The sequence below is a fragment of the Paroedura picta genome, chromosome 5, assembly GCF_049243985.1.
Source record: "Paroedura picta isolate Pp20150507F chromosome 5, Ppicta_v3.0, whole genome shotgun sequence".
In the NCBI taxonomy this organism is placed as follows: domain Eukaryota; kingdom Metazoa; phylum Chordata; class Lepidosauria; order Squamata; family Gekkonidae; genus Paroedura; species Paroedura picta.
Window position 1 is genome coordinate 38476751 of NC_135373.1, and position 25377 is coordinate 38502127.

Sequence of the window (25377 nt, forward strand, 5' to 3'; positions counted from 1 at the left end):
ACTTCTGGCAATTAAATGCCAGATAGACTCCTATAAAAATAGGCTCAAAAGAAAACAAAAAGAACGGTGGCATTTGTTTGAAAAACACAGCACCCCCCAACCAGTTGGGAACCCTATTCCAGATCACGGCTTGGATTCACAGCCTCCTACTCCCCCCTCAAGAGACTCTAAACTTTCCACCTTCTTTGTAATGCCCTCTTCCAGTTCTGCACAACATTGAAATGAGCAGTGCCCTTACACAGTATGGTTCGGACGGCACCACGTGTGATAAAGAACCCGAACAGCCGCTCCTCAGGGAGCAAACATGGACTAAGCAGGACATTAGGATGAACATCAGAGACATTGCTGGCGGCTAAAAGGACAAATTTAACCCAAACAAAAATTCCCCATCACTGAGGCTGACTTTCTTTCAGCCCAGGTCTTCATCTTGAGAGCACTCTGCCCTGAAACCTCAGCCCCAGGAGATGTAAAATTATGATAAAGAAGAGAACGCTGCTGAGCAGATGCAGAGTGCATTCCCCTCCCTACAAAGTAAAAGCACATCTGAAAGCACCCAGGTTTGGGGAGCAGGGCTCCCAGAGGTACATCTTCCCCATACACTTGAAGCTCAACACTAAGTAGAAGAGACAGGAGCACTGGGGGGTCAGCTCCGAGCAGCTGCAATAGAGAAGCACAAACCTAAGGGCATCTGGGAGCAGATCCGGCTGACTCTCAGCCAAGACTCTCCCAGGTCCCTTTTCACACCATGCCTGAGGCCCCAGAGCACAGGAACTGAAGAGCTCCCTGGAGCGCAGACAGAGTGCCTTCCCCTGAACATCCAGTTCCCTTAATCAGCCCCCAGGTGTTTGCTGTTAGGGCAGCTTTGCAAACTGGCTCCCAAAAGTTAGTAGAACCAGCACGCATCTATGCCAGCACCCTGTGGCCTGCAGTGGCAAAAGCTCTCTGCCATTTTGCAAAGAGCTTCCCCATCCTGGTCCCCTAGAAGTAATTCTGACTCTTAAAAACAAGGGCCTGAACTATGGAGCAATGCCCCCCAAAAGCCACATGGGTTAGATGTGGCCCCAGGACGCTTCAGCTGTCACAAAGTACAGAGGCATGTAGACAGCTGGACCCAGTGGCCCTACACGCCTGTCCCCCAGACCCCGAAGAGTAGTAGATAAGTTTGCACTAACCCCTCCTTCAGCTGGCAGCTTCGTTTTCGCCTTCCTCGACCTCCCTTTGGGGCCTTCTGTTCCCCGGAAAGACACAGGCCCATCTTGGCTGATAATCAAGGAATTCTTGCCCGTGCCGACAGCCTTGACCAGGGGGTGGGTAGAGTCACTCCCATACCCCGATGAGCATCGGAAAGTGCTCGAGACTGATTCACTGAAGGAAGACTTGCTTTGAGAGGCAGGGAGGTTTGCCCAGGTGCCCTCTCCCCCCTTCCCAAAAGGTCCATCTTGAGAAGACAGCGGCTGCTGAGGTCTCCCCATGGGCTGATTTTCAATCTGGTCCACCATGGGGGATGGGGTGGACAGCTCCGAGACAGTGCCCTTCTCTGCGGTCCACGAAGTCCCCCACGTTGCACTTGAGAGGCTTTCGTTCCCATCTTCACTAGCGTAAGCCGTGCGGGACTCCTTGGCCACAGGTGCAACGGCCTCCAACCCGGACTGCTCCCAAGACCTACAGACCACCAGGGTGCCTTCGTCTTCCTCCTGTCCTTCCGCGGCAGAGAGCTCCCTTTGCAAAGGCACCAGGATGGCCTGGCTGTTGCCGGCGCCAGGCCTCTGAAAGGCCACCAGCCGGCTGGTGGCCTTCTTGCGGTTTTGCTCCGCCGGGTTGTCCAGCAGATGGGCGATGACGGTGGTGCCTTCTTCCAGACCATCGCCTGGGGTCCCAGAGCCAGAGGGCGGATGTTCAGGCACCAAGAGGATTTTCTCCAACCTCCCTTGGAACCTCTCCCGCACTTGGACCACATGTCCTTGCTCCACACCCCTCGGCTGCAAAGCAGGAGGAGCATCCTCGTGCGAGACAGTGCCCTGGTGCAAGCTTCCAACAAGGTCCTCTCCTTCCCCCTGCAAGGCAGCAGCTCCCAACTTGGTCAATGCCTCCCCTTCTTCAGCAATCTCAGCCCCTTTGGAGGGCTCCTTGGCCTCCAGGCCATCGGCACCCTCGGCCGCCGCTGTCCTCTTCTTCCCCCTCCTCTTCCGTCTGAAGCGCGCTTTCCTCTTGGGGGAGAGGGGAGGGTGCCCTGCCTCGCCAGCTTGCTCTTTCGGCTGTTTAACACAGCCCAGAGTATTCCCCATCTCCCTGGCGCACAAGAGACTGGCGACAATGCAGCTAAGCTGGCACCGGGCTCCAGGATAAATCCCAGCCTCCGCTTCATCAGATCAGAAGCACATTTAGAGAGAGGGAAAAAAATACACACCGTACTGCAGGCAGCCCCTTACACACAAGCACGCACGCATACACGCCCGGAGAATCTCCCTTTCCGTCGCGGCTGCTTCAGCCAGCCATCTTACGAGTCCAGGAGGAAGGAAGACACATTCAAAGCATCTCACTGCAGTTCAGAAATCACTTGACCTAAAAGCAGAGGGAGAGCGGATTGGCTGCGGCGTCCTCTCTCCAAATATGAGGTAATGGGAGCGCTCCCCTCCGTAAGGCAAACAGAAAGCCAGACAGAGGCTGGGAGGCGACAGCGGGGAAGGGGGGGGGAGAGGAGGAGGAGGAGGACCGCCAAGGGGTGTGGCGGGAAGACAGAGAGATGGAAATCAGGGGGGAAAGTTTGTTTTTATTTTAGCAGCACAACAAGGCAAAAGGAGAGGATGAGGAAAGGTGGCGCTGAAAGATGGAGAAATGTATTTTTTTTAAAAGATCCGGATAGTCTGCGTGAGCCGAATGAAAACTGCCCTCAACCTCTGCATTCAACACTGAAAAAAGGGATTTGGGGGACAATCAATCAATCAATGGGGGGATTAAGAAGATAAACCTCAGTGGAGCCGGGAGCCGAACAAGGAAACCCGAAGCCCACCTGCCCCTCGGTCTTTGAAGCCGGTGGCTGGGGGACTAGTGTGCATCCCTTGATGCTCTGTGGTACATTAACCCTTTTCACGCCACCCTGTTCAGATGAAGCAGACGGGTTTTGGGGGGAGGAGGAGGTAGAGGACCGAACTTTGGGAACCTGCACAGAAAAATGCAGCTCTTCAGAGATTTAAGGCTTGACATTTGCCTGGGGAAATCAGGGGAGGGGCTCAGCTGGTACCACAGCCCAGGCCAGAAATGAAAGCCAAGCCCAGACTTCAAAGATTTCAAGCCCACAGGCAGGATACGTTCCTTTTAATATTCAGCCTCTTCCCTAGGTCTTTAGAATTAGTAGTAGTGGTAGCAATAGTTGTAGTTATTAAACGTAGAAAGTAAAGGTGTTTCTTCCCTGACCTGACTGGCCCAGGCAGCTTGATCTCATCATATCTCGGAATCTAAGCAGGATCGGCCCTGGTTGAGTGGAAGGTCACCAAGGGAGTCCAGGGTGACCGTTTATGTACTGGAGGTTTCATGCCAGGCTGCAGGCTGGAGTTTTAGTCATAGCAGGTTGCCCCACCTCTTCCTGCACCCACATGGGAGAGCATCTGGCCCGGTGCATCTCATCCACCCTCGATTTCTGCTCCTGGATGGGAGCTGGGGCAGTGAAGTTCCCAGTGCATAAACCGTCTATGAGAGGCAGGAGACAGAGACCACCTCTGAACACCTCTTGTCATGGTAACCCCATGAACGTTCCATTTGAAGAAGAAGAAGAAGAAGAAGAAGAAGAAGAAGAAGAAGAAGAAGAAGAAGAAGAAGAAGAAGAAGAAGAAGAAGAAGAGTTGGTCCTTATATGCCGCTTTTCTCTACACAAAGGAGGCTCAAAGCAGCTTGCAGTCGCCTTCCCTTTCCTCTCCCCACAACAGGCACCCTGTGAGGTGGGTGAGGCTGAGAGAGCCCTGATATCATTGCCCGGTCAGAACAGTTTTATCTGTGTGGTGGTGAGCCCAAAGTCACCCAGCTGGCTGCATGTGGGGGAGTGCAGAATCGAACTCGGCATGCCAGATTAGAAGTCCACACTCCTAACCACTACACCAAACTGTCCCTCTCTTGTCATGATAACCCCATGAAGGTTCCATTTTTATCACTGATTTCTGAGCATGGTGCTTAAATTTGAGGCACAACATGAAAGCCCATGAAGGTTGTTGCACTTTATCACTGATTCCTGAGCATGGTGCTTAAGTTTGAGGCACAGCATTCATCCCCCTGACGCAATATGAGCAGGCAAGTGCCCAACAAGGATCATCCTAGACTTGGCCCCCACCTTCTTCAGAAAGTAGCCGCTAGAGGAAAGAGGAGATGGTCACAGGGACAACATTTCATTTCTGGGGCCACAAAGATGAGAGCAGGGGTGCCCTGTAAAAGCATGCATGGGTCAGCCTATCTTTAAGATCTGGTCTAACCCGGATATCCAGTTCTGCATGGAAAGGTGAGGTTATTAGCTTCTCACAAAATTCTGAACTGCAGCAACGGCCTCCGTCGCAACCCAAATCCTTTCCTTGTTGAATGGAATGGCATGCAAGAAGCATTCAGTTCTCGGCTCTCTAAAAAGAGAGTTTTATCCAGGTAGAAGTCTGTGACAGACAGGCCTACATGAAGTCATATCTCTTCTATGACCTTGCCTGAGCAACAAGTCTTTTGAATCCCCAGGACTCAACAGGGATATTGGTTTCTTATCTCACTACATATGCTAACCTCATTCAGCCCCATCTGCATCCTTAACAACCCCCAGAAGGGCCATATATCCTCCTCATTTCATTTTATTTCTTATTTGGAATAATAGAATTGAATAGTAGATTGTAATGTAACATAATACATAGTATAAGGTAAAGGTAAAGGCATCCCCTGTGCAAGCACCGAGTCATGTCTGAACCTTGGGGTGACGCCCTCTAGCGTTTTCATGGCAGACTCAATACGGGGTGGTTTGCCAGTGCCTTCCTCAGTCACTACAGTTTACCTCCCAGCAGCAAGCTGGTTACTCATTTTACCAACCTTGGAAGGATGGAAGGCTGAGTCAACCTTGAGCCAGCTGCTGGGATCGAACTCCCAGCCTCATGGGCAGATATTTCAGACTGCATGTCTGCTGCCTTACCACTCTGCGCCACAAGAGGCTCTTAATACATAGTATAATGTAATGTAATTTGGAAGGGGAATGGATTTCTCTTGTCTGAGGACAGAGGGCATAACTCTGCAAAGCAGGCCAGCCCACTTCAGGGAAGAGGATGCTGTGGGGATGCCTCCATGCTTGGGGGGGGGGGAGATGGATAGAGTGTAGTGACAGTTTCTCAGTTCATTACGCCCAGCATTCCACAACTGGAATGTCCATTTGTCTCCAATCTTGACATAATTATTTCCTTTCCTATGTTTTTCCTCCAGAGCTGAATCCAGACAAATGATAACCTTAGAAACTTAGCTCATTGTTCTTGTATCGCCCTTGAATCTGTTCAACATCTTCATTATGCTATGCACTAATTTACCGCTCACTCTCTGCCTATACGTTAGGACTGGTCAACTCCCATTTCATTGTGTCTGTGGAAGTGTGCATGCACAAGCGCACGCCTTGAATAAAGCTGAGTTGCTCTTTAAGGTGTCCCTGAACTCAAACTTTGTCCTGATTTGTTTTTAAAGCACACCATTAATTAAACAGACAGCTCCAAATTAACTGAGTAAACATCTGGTTTCATAAGACAGGTTCTGGAGCAGCTTTGGCACTCCCTCATCCCAAATTTGTGGGGGCTGATTGTTTCCCCACTTCCTAAGGGGTATTCTTCCTTACCCACCCATCCTTCTTTTTAAAATAAATAGCAAGGAATCTATTACTGAGTTGACATGGGAGCAGGCACACTTTATAAACACCCCCACCCATGAAACACTGTACACCCTTGCCAGCGAATTTTTTTCACACCCCACTGCAAAAGGGTGAGAAACTGTTCCTGGCTGGGGAGGAGGGAATTCATCCTGGTTGCCAAGGCAACTGGGCCAATAACACCTCCCCGCCCCATCCAGCCCTGCATACCCTCCAGGTGGGGCAGGACAAGGACTCTGCAGAGCTTCGCTTATAGTTCTGCCCCAAATGGTCATGGAGAGCCATGTGCAACTTGAGCTGAACTGGAGTGAGTCTCGCCTGTCGACGCTGGCTGATGAAACTATGGAGGAAGGGAGCATCACCCCAGGGCCCTGCACAACAGCAATGCATCTCTCCCCCTCTTGGCAACAGCAGACCAGGATCATTTCCGCATCAGAGACTTCACGTGGGTCTGCAGGCTGGAGTTTGAGCTGGGTCAGGTTGCCTTGCCACTTCCTGCTCCCGCATGGGGGAGTTTTTAGCCTGGTGCACCCCATCTGCCTTGGATTTGTGCTCCCACATGGGAGCCAGGGCAGCGAAGTTCTCCGTGCGGAATTGGTCCAGGAGAGCTATGCTCTGCCACTGGGCCAACGTTAACACTGCATCGAGCAAACGTCCTCCACAAACACACCTGAACTCATTTCACAAGTGATATGCAGCGGCTTGTAAGTTTTCTTGGTCAGATAACATCGGGTAAGACTCTGCTTGAATATCATTTTCTAGTGACCTGGGAATCCAGGTGTGCTTTCCAGCAGCATACTAAGCATGTATACCAGTGGGTGTCAACCTTCCTAATGCCGCGACCCTTGAATACAGTTCCTCATGTTGTGGTGACCCCCAACCATAAAATTATGCAAGGGTTCTTTCACGGAAATTAAACAGAAACCGACCAATGGTGTGAAGATCCATTGTTCACGATTGTATATACATTGGTTCTAAATGGCCTTCAGGAGGAGTGGCAACAGTAGCGGCACCCGCCCCCCCCCCAAGCTGCTCGCCCTGCCGTGACCCCTGTGAAAGGGTCGTTCGACCCCCAAAGGGGTCCTGACCCCCAGGTTGCGAACCACTGATTTACACCCTTCTTGGTCCACTGGAGTCAAAGGGCTTCGAAGGGTATAAGCTGACGCTCAGGGCTGTGCTGTCAATGTCATGGCTAAATTAAAAATATTAAATCCCAGCTAATTTAAAAATAGCTCTCCTCCCAATTAATTTTCTCCCCAGGGTGCACAAAAAGGTGACAACCCATAACGTTGCTAAAGCTTTGGAGGACTTTTTTTTTTTCCTGGCCAGCCAAGACCGAAAAACGAAAAGGAGAACATTTTGAGAGCGGGGTGAGAGAAGGATGGAATGGGCTTTAGGGGGATGCAAGGGAGACCCCAGAAGGTAACAAAAAGCTACATTGCCGGAATAAATCCCCTTAATCCCAAGAAGGAGAGGGAAGGATTCACCAACAAGCAACTGAACACCAAAGAGGATCTGGAGTGGGCAATTAAAGCTGGCAGGCAGCCCTTCTCCTCCCAATTTGGGTCTGCTCAGCAACCCTGAAACCATTCCTGGGCACCAGGAGATTGGCCGCCATCTGCACATTCACAGGGGTTCCTTGCCAGCCTTACCCACTGCAGTCAACTCCCATGTGTGTGTCTCTCTCTCAATGCACCAGTGCCACCTAGTGCTCAAAGGCAAAGAGTTGGGGGGGGGGGGACATATTTCTGCCAATAGGGCTATCTGCAGAATTCTCTGTTGACTACAGCAGTAAAGAACCTTTGCCTTAGGGCCAAACCCGATGATAATAGAGAGTGGTCCTTCTCTATTTCACACAAGGGAAGGAGGAGAAACTCTCAACATGGTCAATTGCATACATCTATTAGATCCAGCACAATAAAATCAGTCTGAGGGAGAGTGCTTGCACTCGAAAGCTCACGCCCTGAATAAATCTTTGTTGGTCTTAAAGGTGCCACTGGACTCTGATTCTATTGTGCTACTTCAGACCAACACGGCTACCCATTTGAATCTATTAGATCCAGGACTGCCTTGGTATCAAAAGGAACTTTTCTACTTTGGCTAATTAGGTCAGGCTTTGGGTGGGGTCTGATTTCTCCTGCAGCATAGGACTTGTTCAGGGCTGGACAGCACGGTGAGGTCTATGACTGGCAAGCAACGTGAAGGCCTGTGATTGGCCAGGCCAGGCCTCAATGGTGAGAAGTCTCTTGACCTTCACCTGGTCAATACAGCAACCCTTTTTGCTTTCTGCAGTTCAGGCTCCAGCCTTCAACTGGATCCAGTTCCCCAAGGAACAGCAGGGGACCCTGGATTGGAACAACTTGGGCCACCAACAAGAGCTTGGGTGTGACCCTGGACTCCACTTTATCTATCACAAGTATTGCCTGGCAGGTCTTCTACAATCTCCACCAGGTGCAGCAACTAGGATCCTGCCTGTCGACATCTAACTATCATGATCCATGCAACGGTCCCCTCCAGACTAGACTTTTGCAACTCACTCTATGCAGGGCTGCCCTTGAAGCTGTACCGGAAGCTTCAACTGATCCAGAATGCACCTGTGCAGGTCCTTACCAGGATCCAATAAATAGCACACCTTCAACATGGGCTCGACCAGTGGCACTGGCTCCAGAATGAGGACCGAATCAGCTTCAAGGTATTGGTTCTCACCGTCAAAGCCCTAAACAGTCTTGAACCTTTGTACCTATAGAGCCACCTACTCCATTATGTCCCTCTGAGGAGATTAACATCCAGCTAACAAAATTTGTTCAAGATCCCCGACCCCAAAGAGGTTAAACTGGCCTTAACCAGGGCAAGGGCTGAGGGCCCTGCAGGACCAGGGACAGTTCCACAGGGCCTGTAAAACAGAGTTTTCCTGCCAGGCCTATGGTTGAGGCCTAAAATAATACCAAAATTCTGGCATCCCTAACCAAAACATCAGTTGTATTTCTACCCTATCGACCAACAAACAGACTTATATGACCTCTCTCATGAAAGAGAAGGAGGTAGCATTTTAGAATGAATTTGATTTTAAACTGAATATAAACAACATTTTAGGACTAAATATTTATTTTACTGTTATCGTATTATTGCTATTGTTATAGTTCTGTTGTTACACAACCTGAGCATTCAGAAAACAGCGAGATATAAATAAATTTTTACATTACATTTTATGAAGAGCTGGTTTTTATACCCCATTTTCCATTACCCAAAGGAGTCTCAACGCAGCTTGTAATCACCTTCCCTTCCTCTCCCCAAACAGACACCCTGTGGGGCAGGTGGGGCTGAGAGAGCTCTGACAGGACTGGGAGAACAGCACTATCAAGACTGTGACTAGCCCAAGTTCACACAGCTGGCTGCATGTGGAGGAAAAAGGAATCAAACCTGGCTCACCAGATCAGAAGCTGCTGCTCTTAACCACTGCACCAAACTGCCCATTGCAACCCTACCTTCCGGCAGAGCCCCCTCCATTCATCTCCAACTAAGGCTGCCAACCTCTAGGTGAGTTCTGCAGATTTCCATGAATTACAACTGATCTCCAAACTTCTGAGTTCCCCTCTAGGAAATGGCAGCTTCGGAGGATGGACTCTATGGCATTATAACGTGGTTTGATTTAAGGAAACCAGGGGTTTATCATGGCTGTTCCCAAATGGCTTTTTGAGTGCAGTACGTTATTTCCAGAATAAAAATATTCATGAATGTATGTCTCACAAAAGCAATACATAGGCTTTTTTTTTTTGGGGGGGGGGAGTCTTGGCTTTTTTAATTCTCATGTTAATGTTATCTGTTTTAATAATAATCAGGCTTGACATAGTAAAAAAAAAAGTCTAGTCTACACCTAACAGATGGGAAGATGACTTCTTCCCCAAACTCAATGGCCCAAACGTGCCTTGCATTCAGGCACTGCAGCCCCATCCCCCGCCAAATAGATTCTGGTCCCTTCAGACAGCAGGTGGCATTGCAGGACGGGTGGCCAACAGATGGGATCACCCCCCTGGACACACGTGCAAGTACAACGGTCACCCCAACAGAAGCATCCCATCGACCAGAACTGCCGCTCAGAACTCATTTGTCTGAGCAGAAGGGAACAAGAGAGGAAAACCTCTTCTCCATCAGAGAAAGGCATGAAGACAAAAGGCTATTTGCACAGGACCATGGGAAACGCAGGCGCTGCCAAGGTTACCCTGTAGGGGTGGTATTGCAGGTGCCCTGACCCCACCAGTAACCCCAGCATGGCACCTCCCAGAGTGCCTCCCCCAATCACGGTATACCAAGAAAGTGGTTCCATTTCTGTCACTCTGTTCATTTCGGAAAGCAATACCACAAAAAGAAAAAGCAAACCCTAGGAGATAATGCCTTGCAATTCTTGCAAGCCAATACGACAAAGCGTGCAACCATCAGTTTGCACAATCTGGCTGCAAATCCGGGGACCTCATCAGGACCAGGAAATCGTGAGTCAGGTCTCCCATTCCACCGCTGCTATGACCACAGCAGAATAGGAGGAAAGAATCATCCCTAGTCCTTGAACATAGACTCAAACTGGTCCGCTGAATCCTGAAATCATCACAGTCTCAGATGCTGGGCAAAATCCCCAGGGTGGTGGAAGCATTATTTCAACGGCCTTTCAGAGGCACAACAAAACCAATAGCACAAGGAACTTCCCACACTGCAGCCCCACAAGTAAGTTCATCAGCTCCCCCAGCTGAGCAAAGCAGAGTAGCAGCTTCCAAACATATTGGATCAGAATTTCCTTGTAAACTTACTGGGTTTTACAAGACCTCCTTGCAAATTAACTCTATGGGCTTTTTTCCTCCCCTCATAATACACAGGAACTTTATCATCACTGAACAAGTTTACATTTTATAGCCCATACTTGGTTTTGACAAATAATCTGAACAGCAGGCAATACAGGGGTGCCAATCTCCAGGTGGGGCCTGGAGACCAGAATTATAACTGACCTCCAAATGGCAAAGATTAGTTCGCTTGGAGAAAATGGCTGCTTTGGGGGGGGGGGTGGAGTTGGATTATATGGCATTATTCACTGATGAAGTACCTCCCCTCCCCACCCTCTTTAAGCTCCACCTCAAATCTCCAGGAATTTCCCAATCTGAAGGTATCTTAGGTATATGACAGCCATTTCACATGATATGCAGTGGTTCCCATCTCATGCAGGTCCTCCACTCCCTACCCCCATGATCCACTTATGGGAGAGCTGCAACCCATTCAGGGCTCCTGACCTGACTCACAGTTTAAGATCCACAGCTGTCCCAGTGAAGCTCAGTGCCAATTTAAGGGAAAGGTAAAGGTATCCCCTGTGCAAGCACCGAGTCATGTCTGACCCTTGGGGTGATGCCCTCTAGCGTTTTCTTGGCAGACTCAATACAGGGTGGTTTGCCAGTGCCTTCCCCAGTCATTACCGTTTACCCCCCAGCAAGCTGGGTACTCATTTTACCGACCTCGGAAGGATGGAAGTCTGAGTCAACCTTGAGCCGGCTGCTGGGATCGAACTCCCAGCCTCATGGTCAGAGCTTCAAACAGCATGCCGGCTGCCTTACCACCCTGTACTACAAGAGGCTCTTTTAATGCCAATTTAGTACACTGTTAAGTTCAGCCATCAGTGGACTGGTTATACATATTGCTGTCATGGACTGACTCTCCAACGGCTCCCATCTCCATCACACGGAATATGCTAACTCGCCAGCCCCAGGGGAACACTGAGCAAAATTGTTACTATGCAAAGGTTGCAAGACGCACTTTATTTCTTTCTGCTCCATCTCCATCTCCCAAAGAGGGAAGCCAGATCCTTACCTGGAAGTGCAAGATAATCGTCCAGATGAGCCCCAAGGTCAGCTTTGGGTTCCCGTCCGTGATGTCATCGTTGCGGATGTTCACCAGCTTCACCTAGAAGGGAACCAAAGTGAAGATGTTCGTGAGCCGCCTCCAGTAGGGAGCTGGTGAAGGGAAGTAGAATGAACCTTAATCGAGCACTAAATGTGACATCAGCCCAAGCGTTTTCTGCAGCTCCCTCATTCACAGCAAAGATTGAGTTAAACGAACACAGGAAGCAACATGCTGGGCAAAAGTTAGGTCCAGGACTCGATCTTTATTTACGGTCCTTTAGACTAAAATTTCAGATGCACTTCTATACAATAGCAGTTTATAAAAAGGGAAGGTAATACATAAAAAGGTTTGAAATGCATCAGCGGTAAGACTTAAAAACTTCTCCACCATAAAAGTCAACATTTAAAAAGCATTAAATACCATGGACTATTTTACAAAAACAAAACGAGCCATGAAAGCAATAAAACTATTAAAACTGTTAAAACATACAACAAAAAACAAGATTAAGAGACGTACCATGAAAGCTACTAACCAAAAAACATAAGAAGTTCTGTGGCAAGGTTATAATGGCCATACATCAGTGACCCACTTTTTCCTAGTTCTTAAAGCTAGCCACACAAAGTTTGCTATTTTGCTAGTTTAAAAATTATTTGAATCTGATAGCAATAGTTGCAGGCGGTGCTTTTTCAGGCTGTGAGGGCATTCTATAAGCATTCGTACTAATGCACCTGTGCGAATATACAGCTTGCACTCAAATAAGATGTGTTCTGGGGTCTCTACTTGACCCTCACTGCAGATACAGAGCCGATCCTTGAGAGGGAGTCCATCAAATCTCCCACTGTACTAAGAAGAGACTCTGATTCCAGCCATGGCCAGCTTTTGGGGGATCACAGGGAGACGGCTGGATGGCCATGGATTTGCCCACATTAGTCTTCTTATGCCAAGCCTGATAACTCTCCGGCAAAACTCTCCAAGGCCTTGACCAGTCCTGCCACTTCATAGAAACATTGTTGGAAGGGACCTCTGGGATCATGCAGGAACTCACAGTGACCCCATCCCCATGCAGGAACTCACAATGACCCCAATTTCATGCCCAAGTAATAATTATGGACCTCAGCTGCTGCTGCCACCCTCCCCCCCCCCGGACCATCTTGAGGTGGTTAACAAACTCCCTTTGTTAAATTAAGGAGCACTGGGGGGGAAATTTCCTTTTGTTGGTCTGAATTTACTGACAGTCATTTTCTGTGGACAGTTCTTCAGTCCTGTTTTGTAAGAGAAAAGTCTCCCTCACTCTCTCTCCAGCACTTCCTGTACCTTCATATTTTGTAAACATGTTACGTCCTCCCAACACCTCCAATTTGTCTTTTTCACTGCTGCTGTTTTGAATCTCCTGCAAGCCACAGTAATGCAAGATGACGCTGTCTGGGTATATTTTCACTCTCTAAAGTTTCCCAAATAAGCAGTAAACATACAAGTGAGCAGAGGCTAGGGTTACCAGCTCTTGCTTGGGAAATACCTGGAGAATTTGGGATGGAGTTTGGGGAAAGCAAGAGTTATGGGGAAGGGACCTCAGTAGGGTATAATGCCATAGAATCTAAGAAATAAATTGATTGATTGATTGATTGATTGATTGATTGATTGAATGAATGAATGAATGAATGAATGAATGAATGAATGAATGAATGAAGTCCACCTTCCAAGATGCCATTTTCTCTAGGAGAACTGATCTCTGTAACCTGGAGATTAGTTGTAATCCCAGGAGCTCTCCAGCTTCTACCAACAAGGGACATGTGAGAATACATGCAACTCTCTCATTCCAAATGAGGCAATCCGTCTATGAAGTTCAGTTCAATCTACTCTTGAGAATAGTAGCAGCTCTTCAAAGTCTTTTGTGAGACCCTCGGAGATGGCAGGAGTTGAACCCCAGGTATTATATATATAGACCACTGAGGAAACATCTCCTCCCTTAAATTCAGAAAGATTCCATAGCAGGCACTAGCTTTGCTCCTGTCATCACTGTATCCCCTCCCCCCACACACACTATTCTCATTTCACACACACCCTGCCCCAAATATGCATTGTAGCTGTATTTTTTAAAAACAGACAGTTCTCAAAAGGCCTCTGCCCAAATATTTCAAAGCATACCATTTACTTTAGATATCACTTATCCCATCAGCACCTTGAATGTTAGTTTTGAAATATTACGGATCATATAAAATACAGGCCCAAGCTTGATCCACCCACACCCTGCATTATTCAACCAACTCCGTTTATAAAACCTCAGACCACAACTGCCTTAGGGTTCGGTGCCATAAAGAACACATTACCTGCACTTTTTGGCAGAGAACAGAGGAGTCTCACAGGTAAAAGGCACTTCCCAAATTAAAGCGCTACGGTTGCCCAAATGCCCTGCCCAGGTACTCATGCCACATGCCCATGGAGAAGAGGGTGTCTGGACCTCCTGACACAAGCATAAACAAGAATTTCATCTGCAACCACAAACCTTGGGATCATCATGGGCACTCAGTTAACTGAGGCTTATGTTCTTAGGGAACATTTATGACAATTCTTGGCTACGAGCATGCAGCAGTGACCTGGGAAACATGTGGTCATATGACATATGCCTTTTGACTTTGCAGCAGTCAGGTGATACATGGATTGCTCCAGGAGTTGGGCATATCTGGCATTTGGGACCGTCACGATCACTGTTTGAAGGAGGCCCTTCAAGCAGAGGTGGAGGCCCTTCAAGCAGAGGTGCTAGCAGTACCAGCAAGAATGCAGTTCTTACCTGTCAGAAATGCATTCCTTGTGTCAGATGCCAAAGAAGGCTTTCATGAAACCCTGGAACGGTTTCCTGAATGGGTGGGAGCTACTTACTTAATTAATTAATTTTTAAATTTCTTGGGCATTTATCAGGTGATACGACCATATATGGTCATGTTGACTCACCCACCCCTCCCCAAAATGGCCAATGATGGGCCTGGAGGAGGTGGGAAGGGGAGGGGCCCTTGGTGGGCATGTACACAGCTATGCTTCCCCACCATATTCTGCATGATTGCACTACTTCTGCAGCCTGAAGAATGTTGCAGGGGTTTCTCAATGGGAAAAGGTTCTTTTGCAAGGTTTTTATTTGGGATGGCACTTGGTGCCTGAAAAGGATCATTTTATGACTACTTTTGGAATAGTTCTGTTATTAAGTGAACTGTAAATGCATACATTTAAATGAGTTTCATTTCCGACAAATAAATGCATATAATACTATGCAACCATTTGTATGTAAAAAAGACAAGAATACATGTGGATTACAGGTGGTTTTACTAAACATTTAAAACCAGCAATCCTCATCCAGATAACATTTCATCAGCCAACAAATGATTACTTGCCTATTAAACCATCTGTAACAGCAGGCTCACTGTTATAATAACTTGCTAAGGACTAAGTGGGCGGAGAGTGGGTGCGGCCTATCTGAGGCAGGACACAAACGGGATGTGATTGGGCCCTGCCTTGCACAGGCCATGCCCACTCCAGCCCACCCAGTTGGCCAGGGGCTCCCTGCTGCCATGGCCGGCAGTTTGCCCCTGGACGCTCCCCAGGAAACATGTAAGTGCCCTAGGGGGACTCCATTCCCGTTGGCCCAGGCCAATGGAAGCCAGTGGGGGGAGGGGGGCTTTCCCTTCCCTGTTGGCCCACAAAGCCCTCTCACTGCCTTGCAGACGCAGTGAGATGGCTTCACAGCTCAACGGGCACCTGGTGGGGGGGGACTGGTGGGGGGGGCTTTCCCTTACCTGTTGGGCTTTCCCTTACCCACTGGACCCCTTTCAAAGCCCATTTTTAAAATGGACTTTGATACTAGGGTATTACTATAATGAAGAATCATTTCAGTTGAGTAGTAAATGATTGTCTACTCTCTTATATGCACAATGGCTTGTAAGAAGGTAGATTAAACCATCATCCTAAGTGGTAGTGCTATCGGATTTCAAAAAACCAAATGAAGAAGCCAGCTACAATATTCCTATACTACAATGTTTTGCTTAAACCCCCTCAGTAATTAGATAATCAGACAAAAATGTTAAGGTTAATAGGGGAGGGAGTTCTGTGCTACTATGTGTCATGTTGATTCACGCTGCTTTCAGTTTGTGTGCCATAGATTTACGGGAAGCCACTTTGAAGAATGCATCTATTCCAGTGGTGAGCTATGACATGTATTTATTTTATTAATCCATTAAAATGGGACACATATTCAAACCCTAGTGTCCTAAAAATAAACCACAGTATCAGTGAATTTTAAAACCTGATGCAAAAGCATTTCTTAGATGGAAAACATTTTAAAGACCTCGCCCATCCATTCTGCGCACTTATTTGACAGCCTAGAATGTCCAGGTTTAAAATCTGAAAAGAGCTTGAACGCTGCTTACCGCCAACCCCCCCCCCTACAGCAATTACAGTGTTTGTGATCTTTCTGCACGCAATATGCCTCAACAAGCATCTCTGTCCTGGGGGAGGGGGGCAGGGATCAAGGTGGGGAAATGTCTGTGTAGGAAAAAAATTCCCAAGCACCTTCAAGCAAAACTCCACTGCTTTTTTTAAAATATAGGGGGCTATTAAGCTGTTCACACTCCCCAGGGTAGGGCACATGCCTCTATCCAAGCCCCATAAATCTCATCCCTTTGCTCATCACCTTCATTTTTTTGCAGGTGTGTTGAGACAGAACAGATAGGAAACGATGGCTCTGCCTAAGTCAGGGGGCAGGAGTTTCATCATCAAACGCTGAACCACCCTCGGGGACAAGCTTCTCTGGCACGGTCACAAAAAAGCAGGCCATGTTTTTTTCTCCACCCTGCCTCAAACTGGAACTGGGCCTTTCAGAACATCCGTGTATTCTGCTTCCACAATTTCTCCCTTTTGGCCCAGTTACTGATCTTTCCAGAACGATCAAAGCAGGGTTTGCCCACTGCATGGATGGGCAGGTGCTGATTTCTAGGCCCTCTTTTCCGCATCCTATGAGATTTTCCCAAGTAACCCCTGGTTAGGGTTGCCAACTCTGCAGATTTCGAAGAAAAATAGATTGCAGAGATGATTTCCTTGGGAGAAAGTGGTTGCTTTGGAAGGTGGATTCTATTTCATTAGCCCCTGCCTAGGTCCCTCCCTTCCCAAAATTCACCCTTGCCAGGCTCCACTGTTACCCGAATTAGACTGAGTTGGGAAATTCAGCTTGTGAGAGAGGTAACAATGGGATTCTCCAGCTGTGTATACCAGGGCCCTTCCCTTAGAAACTTGCACAGAAACCAGTTTGAAACAAAATGAAATTATTGAAAGACAAGTCAAAATAGAATTAGCCAGCTTGTACACACATTAAGCTAAGCAGTCACCCAAGAGAAATACCAGAAGTGAGATGGTGAGATAAGGGAATATAAAAGGGAAAGAAAACTATAGCTATCTTCATGACCTGCAGAAGTCCTACAAGAAACAGCTAAAAAGGCCAGCACTTTGGATGGAGGTGGGGTATTCAGAAGATACATACACAGAGAGAGGGACTCTGGAGTGGGCCTTAGGTAGGCAAATTTCTGTACTGAAGCTAAGGTTGGGTTCTGTAGCACATTACAACAACAGACTTTGTGAGACGGCATGTGAAAAAGAAATCTGGGAGGCTGGTGATGCTCTTGTCCAGTGTGGACAAAACATGGGGGAAGGTCCTGGAGGTTTCCCAGGCCAGAGATAATACCTGTGATTGCCCTGGGTAGACCCATGAAAAGTTTCCCAGGCAAACAACAAAGATGTGGTTACATTAACTGAATTAAGGCAAAAATGCAAATGGTGCCTTGACGACCCTGTGATTTAGAGGATGGGAAATAGGTTTAGGTGTGGTGGGTATGTTAATCATGGCTAATGGAATTCTGTAGGTGATGCAGGGAAGAAGAAGCACTTAAGGGGTGATAAGATTAGTAACGTTCCTGGATGCACCATTGACCTGCAAATGGATATTGTCTCTAAGGAGGAGAAAGAGAATCTAGCATATGAGTATCCCGGCAGGCTGATGAGGTTGACACCTGAGGAATCCAGGCAGCTCCTGAAAAGCATAGCATCTGCTTTCCTGCATTTCTGTCTGGATGCAAATATTGCTGGTCAGTCTCTAGCAAAACTGACACACATTTGTACAATTCTAGCATAGCAATGCTATTGCAAAGCAATATAATAGCAAGATTCAGCAACACTGAGGAAGGGCAGACTTCCCCACAAACCACTAGCACCGTCCCCAAATCTTAAGGGATTTCCCAACCCACAATGTCATAGGATCCAAGGCTCCGAAATCAGCCACAACCACTGAAGAAGCTTTCTGAGATATATTGGGTGGCACAGGGGGGAAGAGACATGGGAAAGAAAACATGGAATCTTACCTGTCGCTGCTTCAGGAAGTCGAGAGCAATCTGCACATTCTGTAGTCGGTGGAACCGCATCCGGCCCTTCTCCCGTGGCTGCAAAACAGAAATCATAGTTTCATTTCAGCCATCCCATCCCAAAAGCACATTTTTTGTCTCAGAGTGTCTCAGAGTGGACCCTCGATTGTTCCGAAAACACATTAATCCACTGACTCCCTTCAGAGTCTTTTCCTAAAATCTCAAACTACCAGCTACGATTCTTTCTAGCAAAGGTCACCAATCCAGATTGTACAGCTTAAACCAAGAAACAGTCACTTTACACATAAGCTGGTAGGCCCAGGTGCCTTCAGTGTACAACACAAGACAAGTGCACAAAACTACAAGAAGCAGGCCAGGAAAGAGTGAGAGAGACATATCTGTCAGCGAGTCATGGCAACTATCCTGATTTTATTTGATACCACTGCACCTGGAGTAGAAAACCAACCACTCTCACTGATGGAAGACAGGCCTAACAGTAGTGGCTAGCCATAGGGATTAAAAGGAACCTCCCTGTTCAGACACAGAAATCCAAACATTAGTGCCAAGAGGTAATGTGGGGGAGGAGGGACTTCAGCCTTTAAGCCCTTAAGGAAAGGCAACTTATGATCACTTTCCCTTCCTCTCCCCACAAGAGCCACTTGAGCCTTGAGAGAACTGTGACTGGCCCCTGGTCACTGAGGAGGCTTCACGCGGAGGAGTGGGGAACCCAATCTGGTTCTCCAAATTAGGGTCCGCCACTCTTTACCATTATGCCATGCCGGCTCCCACCAGGCCCACTCCTCAGCCTCTGAAGACCACCCTGTGCCCTTTCTTTTGGCTGCTCTCAAGACGACCAGGCCTGGGCCAGGCCTTGCAAAAGAACCTTTGGAAGGCAAATCTTGGGGCACACAGCCCGCATTCAGCCAAGCAGGCCTGACTTCGAGCAATTCAGCTATCTGAGCCAACTGAGCTTGACAGAAGAGTTGCAAACACAACACAAGAAGGGACAGCGACAGACAAGTACCTAGTTTCTGTGCATGCCCAATAGCTGAAATAGCTGTAAGGGGGGGCATCTTTTATGGGGGAAGGCGGGTATCATTGTGATGTGGTGGAAAGTGCCATCACGTCATAGCAAACTTAGGGTTTCCAAAGCAGAAGAAGGACAGAAGTGGTTTGCCATTGTCTACCTCTCCAGAGCAACCTCTGTGGTCTCTCATGCAAGGATGAACCAAGGGCAACCCTGCTCAGCTTTCACAATCAAGCTAGCCTGGGACAAAACAGAAGTCTTTCCATCAGAAGACCCACATAAAAATAGGAAGGAAGCGGGGCTGGAGAAGCTGTAGAATACAGGGTGCATCATCCAGACAAATCATCTTCATTGTCATCCAGACAAATCGTTTTATGTCCCTAGCAGAGCAGAGAAACCTATTGCTTTATATAGGTCAGTGCTTGGAGCCAGCCCATGACCTTCTGCTCTTGTGCTGCACGATATCCCAAGATCCCCACAGAGGATCTAGGATCGCAACAGGCACCGAGCAATCTCTCCACCCCATGTGGTAGCTGAGATCGCCCACGAAGCCGTGCAAGGCTCAGCCTGTACATGGCCACAGGCACAAGCCAAAGAGATCTTGGCCCCTGTCCTGGTGTGTACCAGCACTACCCTGGGGCAGTTGTGCCTCATCTCTTACTTTATGACTGTACTCATGACGATCTGTTGAGTTGCATAGTTTTGTTGAAGTCACACATCTCTAAAGTATGCGTCTTTCATTCTGCAACCGTACTGATGGCACGGCGTGGCCTGATCTCGTCAGATCTCATTCACAAAGGAGGGTTGGGCACTTGGATGGCAGAGCGCCAATGAAGACATGCTGGGAGGAGGAACTGCTTCTCACTCGCCTTGAAAACCCCTTGCTGGGGGTCACCGTAAGTTGGCTACGACTTGACAGCACAGATGTACACTCATTGCATAAGCCACTTGCAGTCCCCGATACTGGGATGGGGAACAGAACAGTCACATAAGAACTGTAGGGCCCCCAAAAGACAACCAAGCCCAGATTCTGGTGCCCTTCAGCTGCCTGAGCCGCCACAGCTCCTGAGTGCGTGACGCTGTAGCAGAGAGGGAGAGGGAAGGAATCACCCAGAATGACAAAGACGTACAGAGAAAAGGAAATGCTAAGTTAATCGGAGCAGGAGGGAGAGCACCCTCGGAAGCCACGGCCAAGAGTCCCAGCCGTATAGATAACACAGCATGTTTTACTGACACAACTATATTTAACTCCTGTAATCACCCAAGGACCTAGACTCTTTAGAAAGGCAGGAAGTCAGGCTGTTCAAAAACCCATCCCCTGAGCAAAGGACCATGCTAGATGCTCTCCTTGTGGAAGCACTTCCTGCCTGGAGGGCCATTAAATCCAGAACTGCTCCACAACTGCCTCAAATTGACCTTTCCACTGGGATGCAAATTCCCTTCAATCCTCTGCAGAGAGATCCACACGCAGGCAAAGCAATCAGCATGCAGCATTCCCCGCTAGTCTTCGGTTACAAAGGTGCAGATACACAATATCCTTTAGTGTAAGATGTGGTTTTGTCTCCCCATGCAGAAAGGGCCATTAGTTTGGCCTCCTAACCTTTCCTATATATTCATCGTAAAAGGTTATTTTTGTGTGGGGGGAAAGACCCAGCACTGCGATGTAATCCAGTATACATGTACACGTGCTCACATGTACATATGAAGCATCTAAGCCAGGGGTGGCCATACTGTGACTCTCCAGATGCTCATGGACTGCAATTACCAGCAGGGGCTCATGGAATTGTAGTCCACGGACATCTGGAGAGTCCCAGTATGGCCAGCCCTGGTCTAAGCCAACAATCTCAACTTACAAGTGTGGGAATATCACACATTTTGAAGATGTGCACAGGAACTCCAGCAAACGGACGATCATGCACTCACACATGGTGGGTTAGTATTCCTTCCACATTCAGCTACCGACACCAGCAAAGGCGCAGAGATAATCCAGTGTAAATTCAGATGAACTCCCCCCTCCCGAGAGAAACTCACTCTGTGCCACTTTGGATGGGGGGGGGGGTAATGTGCAGTTTGTTCCTCGAGCAAATAAAGCGGAAGACAGTTTTGACAGATTTAGTTTTTATGTATGGGCTGTCCTAACTGCGATTTTAAATTGTTGCTCTTTGTGTGCTCAGAATTGTGGCTTTATTTACATTGTAAACCATCTTGAGTTCCACAAGGTAGAAAGGCAGCTAATATCGGTTTTAAATAAATCAATAAAAACAAGCATTTTTTTAAAAGCTGCCTAGCTTAACTTATGCCCGCCTGCAGAGGTAGGAAAAATGGTCCTCCTGGGGTCCCGTAAAGTCTGCAAAACTATTCCAGAGGGCTTTTGTGTGCACTGCACAAAATGGTTTTACGAATTTGCTCGGAGAAATGATTAAGAACTAGACAGCTATGTTTGGCTTATTGTAAGTAGGATCCTATTTATGTAATTTCTGAAACGGGCCGTGCGAATACTTATGATACGCTTCGGTTCTTTCTGCTGCTTCCAGACTGCTAAAACCCTAATGCATTAATTAATTACTGAAGGTTCTATGTTTGGGATTGTTCTGACTCATTAAGTGTAATCTGTCTCAACTCCCCCTGAGAAAGGCAGACTATCAATAATGGAAATAAATAATAACAAAAAAACTCTCAAAGGTAAAATGTGATTGGATTGCATACTATATTTATGGCTGAGAGCAAGGGACGGGGCAGGGCAAAGCATCACATTTTCACATGCTTCTCTCTCAGGAGGGATGAGGTCTAGGTCAGGAGTGGCCAAACAGTGGCTCTCCAGATGCCCATGGACTACAATTCCCATGAGCCCCTGCCAGGTGGCAGGGGCTCATGGGAATTGTAGTCCATGGACACCTGGAGAGCCACAGTTTGGCCAGCCCTGGTCTAGACACACACATTCTGAAAAGATCCTTACAAATGCAGGTTCTCCAGAGTCTACATGTACTACCCAATGCACTATGCAGGATCCTTCTTGCACCCCCACCCCTTAGCTTCTCCGCTGGCACCCAAAAGGCCGCTCCTCTGTTCTCCCAGCCCTCCTCTTCTTCCCCCCAAACTTCTCCCTCCTGTTCCTGGTGTCTGAGACCACCCAGGACCAAGACAGCACATGCATGAACAGCATATGGAAACCAGAGTGTTCGGAATCGGATGCTACCCGGAAGAAGTGCATACAGGGCAAGGGACTGAAGCCAGAAGGCTGTATCAGGTTGCCTTCTGCACCAGACATTCCCCTTCCAAGGTGACTTTCTTTCCAGGAGATTAATCACCTCCCTCAGCCTAATAAAAGTTTTAACTTGGAAGTCAGTCCCAACAATTTCCCATGGAACTTTATTTCCATTCAATAAGCTGTGGATCTTTGTACCTTAATTGGGAAGGGCAAATTGCAAATGGTGGGAAATTGTACTGCAAGGGCTATGGGGGATTTTTTTTCCCCAGCCTTGGGAGAAGAGGGTTGCCAATTCCAGTTTGGGACATTCCTAGAGATTCTGGGGTGATGCATGGGGAAAGTGGAGTGTGGAGAGGGGAGAGAGCTCAGCAGGGATGTGATATCACTCTAGGACTTCCATTGGATGGACTCAATGGTACCCTGCAGAGTCTAGGACTCTATAGTATATTGCAGCTGTTTCCTCCATGGGGCTGTTCTTTGCAGTCTGGAGATCCATTGTAATTCCAGGAAAACTCCAGGACTTACCTGGAGGGTGGCAATGTCGGGAGAGACCCAGTTCTCCTAGATTCACAAGAGAAACCCCAGGCATGCATCACAACAAACCAAACGCTAGGACAGCTGTCCATCTCCCCATCACCGATGGTTCAAACTCTATGTCTTCTTTTTTGTTTTTTGCCATTGTGTTGAACAAATATCTCTGTGTTTATCTCATTTGTCACTTTATTAATTAAAAGAGAAGTGTGTATTTTTAATGCTCAGTGGGTACTAACTTATTGGTCGTTCCTGGCCCCAGGGAGGCTTGCCTGGCCCCAACCTGGTGGAATGAGCTCCTGGAGGAGCTGCGGGCCCTTGGAGAGCTTTCAGCTTTCTGTGGGGCCTGTAAAATGGAGGTCTTCTGCCAGGTTTATGGTCAGGGCCAGTGCGAAGGCAAAGGGTATAGGTCCCCCTTGGTACTTTGCGCCGGACATCTTGGTGCAGTTTGGTTTCTCCTATGCTGCCCTCATAAGGGCCTTCCTGTTAGGAGGTTTTTTTTGCCATCTTGGGTTGTTTTAATTATAATTATTGGGGTTTTAATGGGTATTTTATGGAGTTTTATTCTCTGGATTGTTTTTTGTAACCTGCCACGAGCCAGTCTCTGAGAGCAACGAGATATAATTCCAATGAATGAATGAATGAATGAATGAATGAATGAATGAATGAATGAATGAATGAATGAATGAATGAATGAATGAATGAATGAATGAATGAATGAATGAATGAATGAGAAACTGTTGCAGGGACTGGGGGAAAGGGTTCTCTGTGATGTCACAGAGGACGGCAGCCAATCAGGACCAAGCGCAGCCATCTTCTGTTCCTAATTTGGCCATGCCATTTTGGCCAGAATTCAAGACTGGAGAGAAAAGCTTCCTGCTCCCATGAGCTGCCGCACTGCTCCAAAAACATTGGTTCTCTCTTCAGTGCAAGTGGGAGAGCAAGCACGGGCACTGTAGTGGGACTAACTGCTCTCAGACTCTCCAGATGGAGATGGAGCAGGCAGATCCAGTCTGCTAGCAGAGGCAATTTGCTCTGGCAGATCCAACCCATTACCTGCAATATGGAGCTGACACGAGACTGCTTGCAGCAATCCTGGGGTTGCTTTGAACTTGGGAATTATTATGCCAAGCAGAATTAGCATGAATTCCTGACTCTCAAAAGCTTACCCCCTGAAATTCTCGCTGATCTCTAAAATGCTTCTGGACTCAAATCTAACGGTTTTACGGAAGAGCAGCATGGGCACCTTCTGAAACTATCAATTCCTCCGCTCCTCAATGGATCCCCCAGCCACGCCTGGATTATCTGGCTGCACCTCGGTGTCAGCAACTGCCGACTCTGCTCTCAAAGGCCATTGACATACTCCGTCACCATCCTCCTCCTCCTCCTCCTCGCAGTCCTCACTGCTTGTGCGACACCAGGATGGCCCTCTCCCCGAGCGAAGGCTCTTCTGCCCGGCAGGGTCCTTGGGCTAACAGGCACGGCAGACAAACAACACCAAAGGGAAGAAACGGCAAACGCTCGCCCCAAATAAACAAAACGCAGCAAGCACAAAATGCACAGGAGGAGGGGAAAGGTGGCCAAAAGCCGGTCTCCTTTGCCCTCTATGCTCCGGGATTGTTGTGGTTGTGGTGGTTGTTTACGTAGAACACATGGCTTGTCCCAGATCATTCCACTGCAAACATTCACCGCAGAATGCCTGACCATTGTTCCATTTCGAGGTGAAGTACTGAACGGGGCCAGAAGGAACATTCTCTCTGGTCTTAAAATCATCACAGCTCACAGTAGAGGCTTCCCCACACCCCGTGTGGGTGGCAGTGATGATCCCTTCAAGGTGATTCCCTGCTGCCCACAGGGCATTGCAAGGGAACGCCTCAGGGATGCTGCTTCTCACCTTCTGCAGTTCCCATCCAGGTCTGTGGAAAAGGCCAATGAATGGTGGGCCTCCAGAGGGTGTCCAGCCACCTTTCCCAGGCCACCTGCCACTCCCCGTCCAGGCCCTTCCCCATGATTTCACGGTATTAGCAAACAGCTGTAGCCTCAAGCCATAGGCCCCATGGAGAAAGCCTTTTCCAAAGAGGGCATCTTTTCTATTGGAGGGGACAGCCATCAGTCATCGTCCTTGCCACCCGTCACTCGAGAGCCTCATCTGAACCTTTGTGCAGGATCTCATTCCTACTCAGGGCCTGCCCCACAAAGTGCCGCCCAGTCTAGAAAGGGATTGTCCTTTCTGAAAACCTGATTTGGATTGATTCTTGGCCAAATTCTGCAAAAAAAAGCATAGCTTTGGCCATGCTCACACAGGCACAGATGTGTTGTGATATTCTGATTCAAATAGGCATGGGTACCAGGGAGGCCGGGAAGGCCTAGGACCCAAAGACACTGGCTGGCTCTGACTGTCCCATCTACCCTCTTCCCCAGAAGGAAAGGAACTCTTCAGAGAACTGGGGGCAGCAACCAACCTCCAAGGCACAGC

The 25377-nt window shown here is 48.1% G+C and overlaps 1 protein-coding gene across 24 annotated transcripts in view; it reads right to left on the minus strand.

Annotated features, from left to right (window-relative positions):
• The window catches only part of MACF1 (microtubule actin crosslinking factor 1), a 350067-nt gene that overhangs the window by 211191 nt on the left and 113499 nt on the right, over positions 1–25377 (minus strand). For 14 of the 24 annotated variants that reach the window (XM_077337346.1, XM_077337347.1, XM_077337345.1 and 11 more), the window contains 2 exons: positions 18136–18213; positions 11708–11800 (listed from right to left, as the gene is read on the minus strand). In XM_077337346.1, the coding sequence (XP_077193461.1) occupies positions 11708–11800; positions 18136–18213 (171 nt within the window). Of the gene's footprint in view, positions 1–1172; positions 2489–11707; positions 11801–18135; positions 18214–25377 lie in introns of those variants that run through there. The other 10 variants (XM_077337326.1, XM_077337332.1, XM_077337325.1 and 7 more) reach the window with 4 other exon arrangements.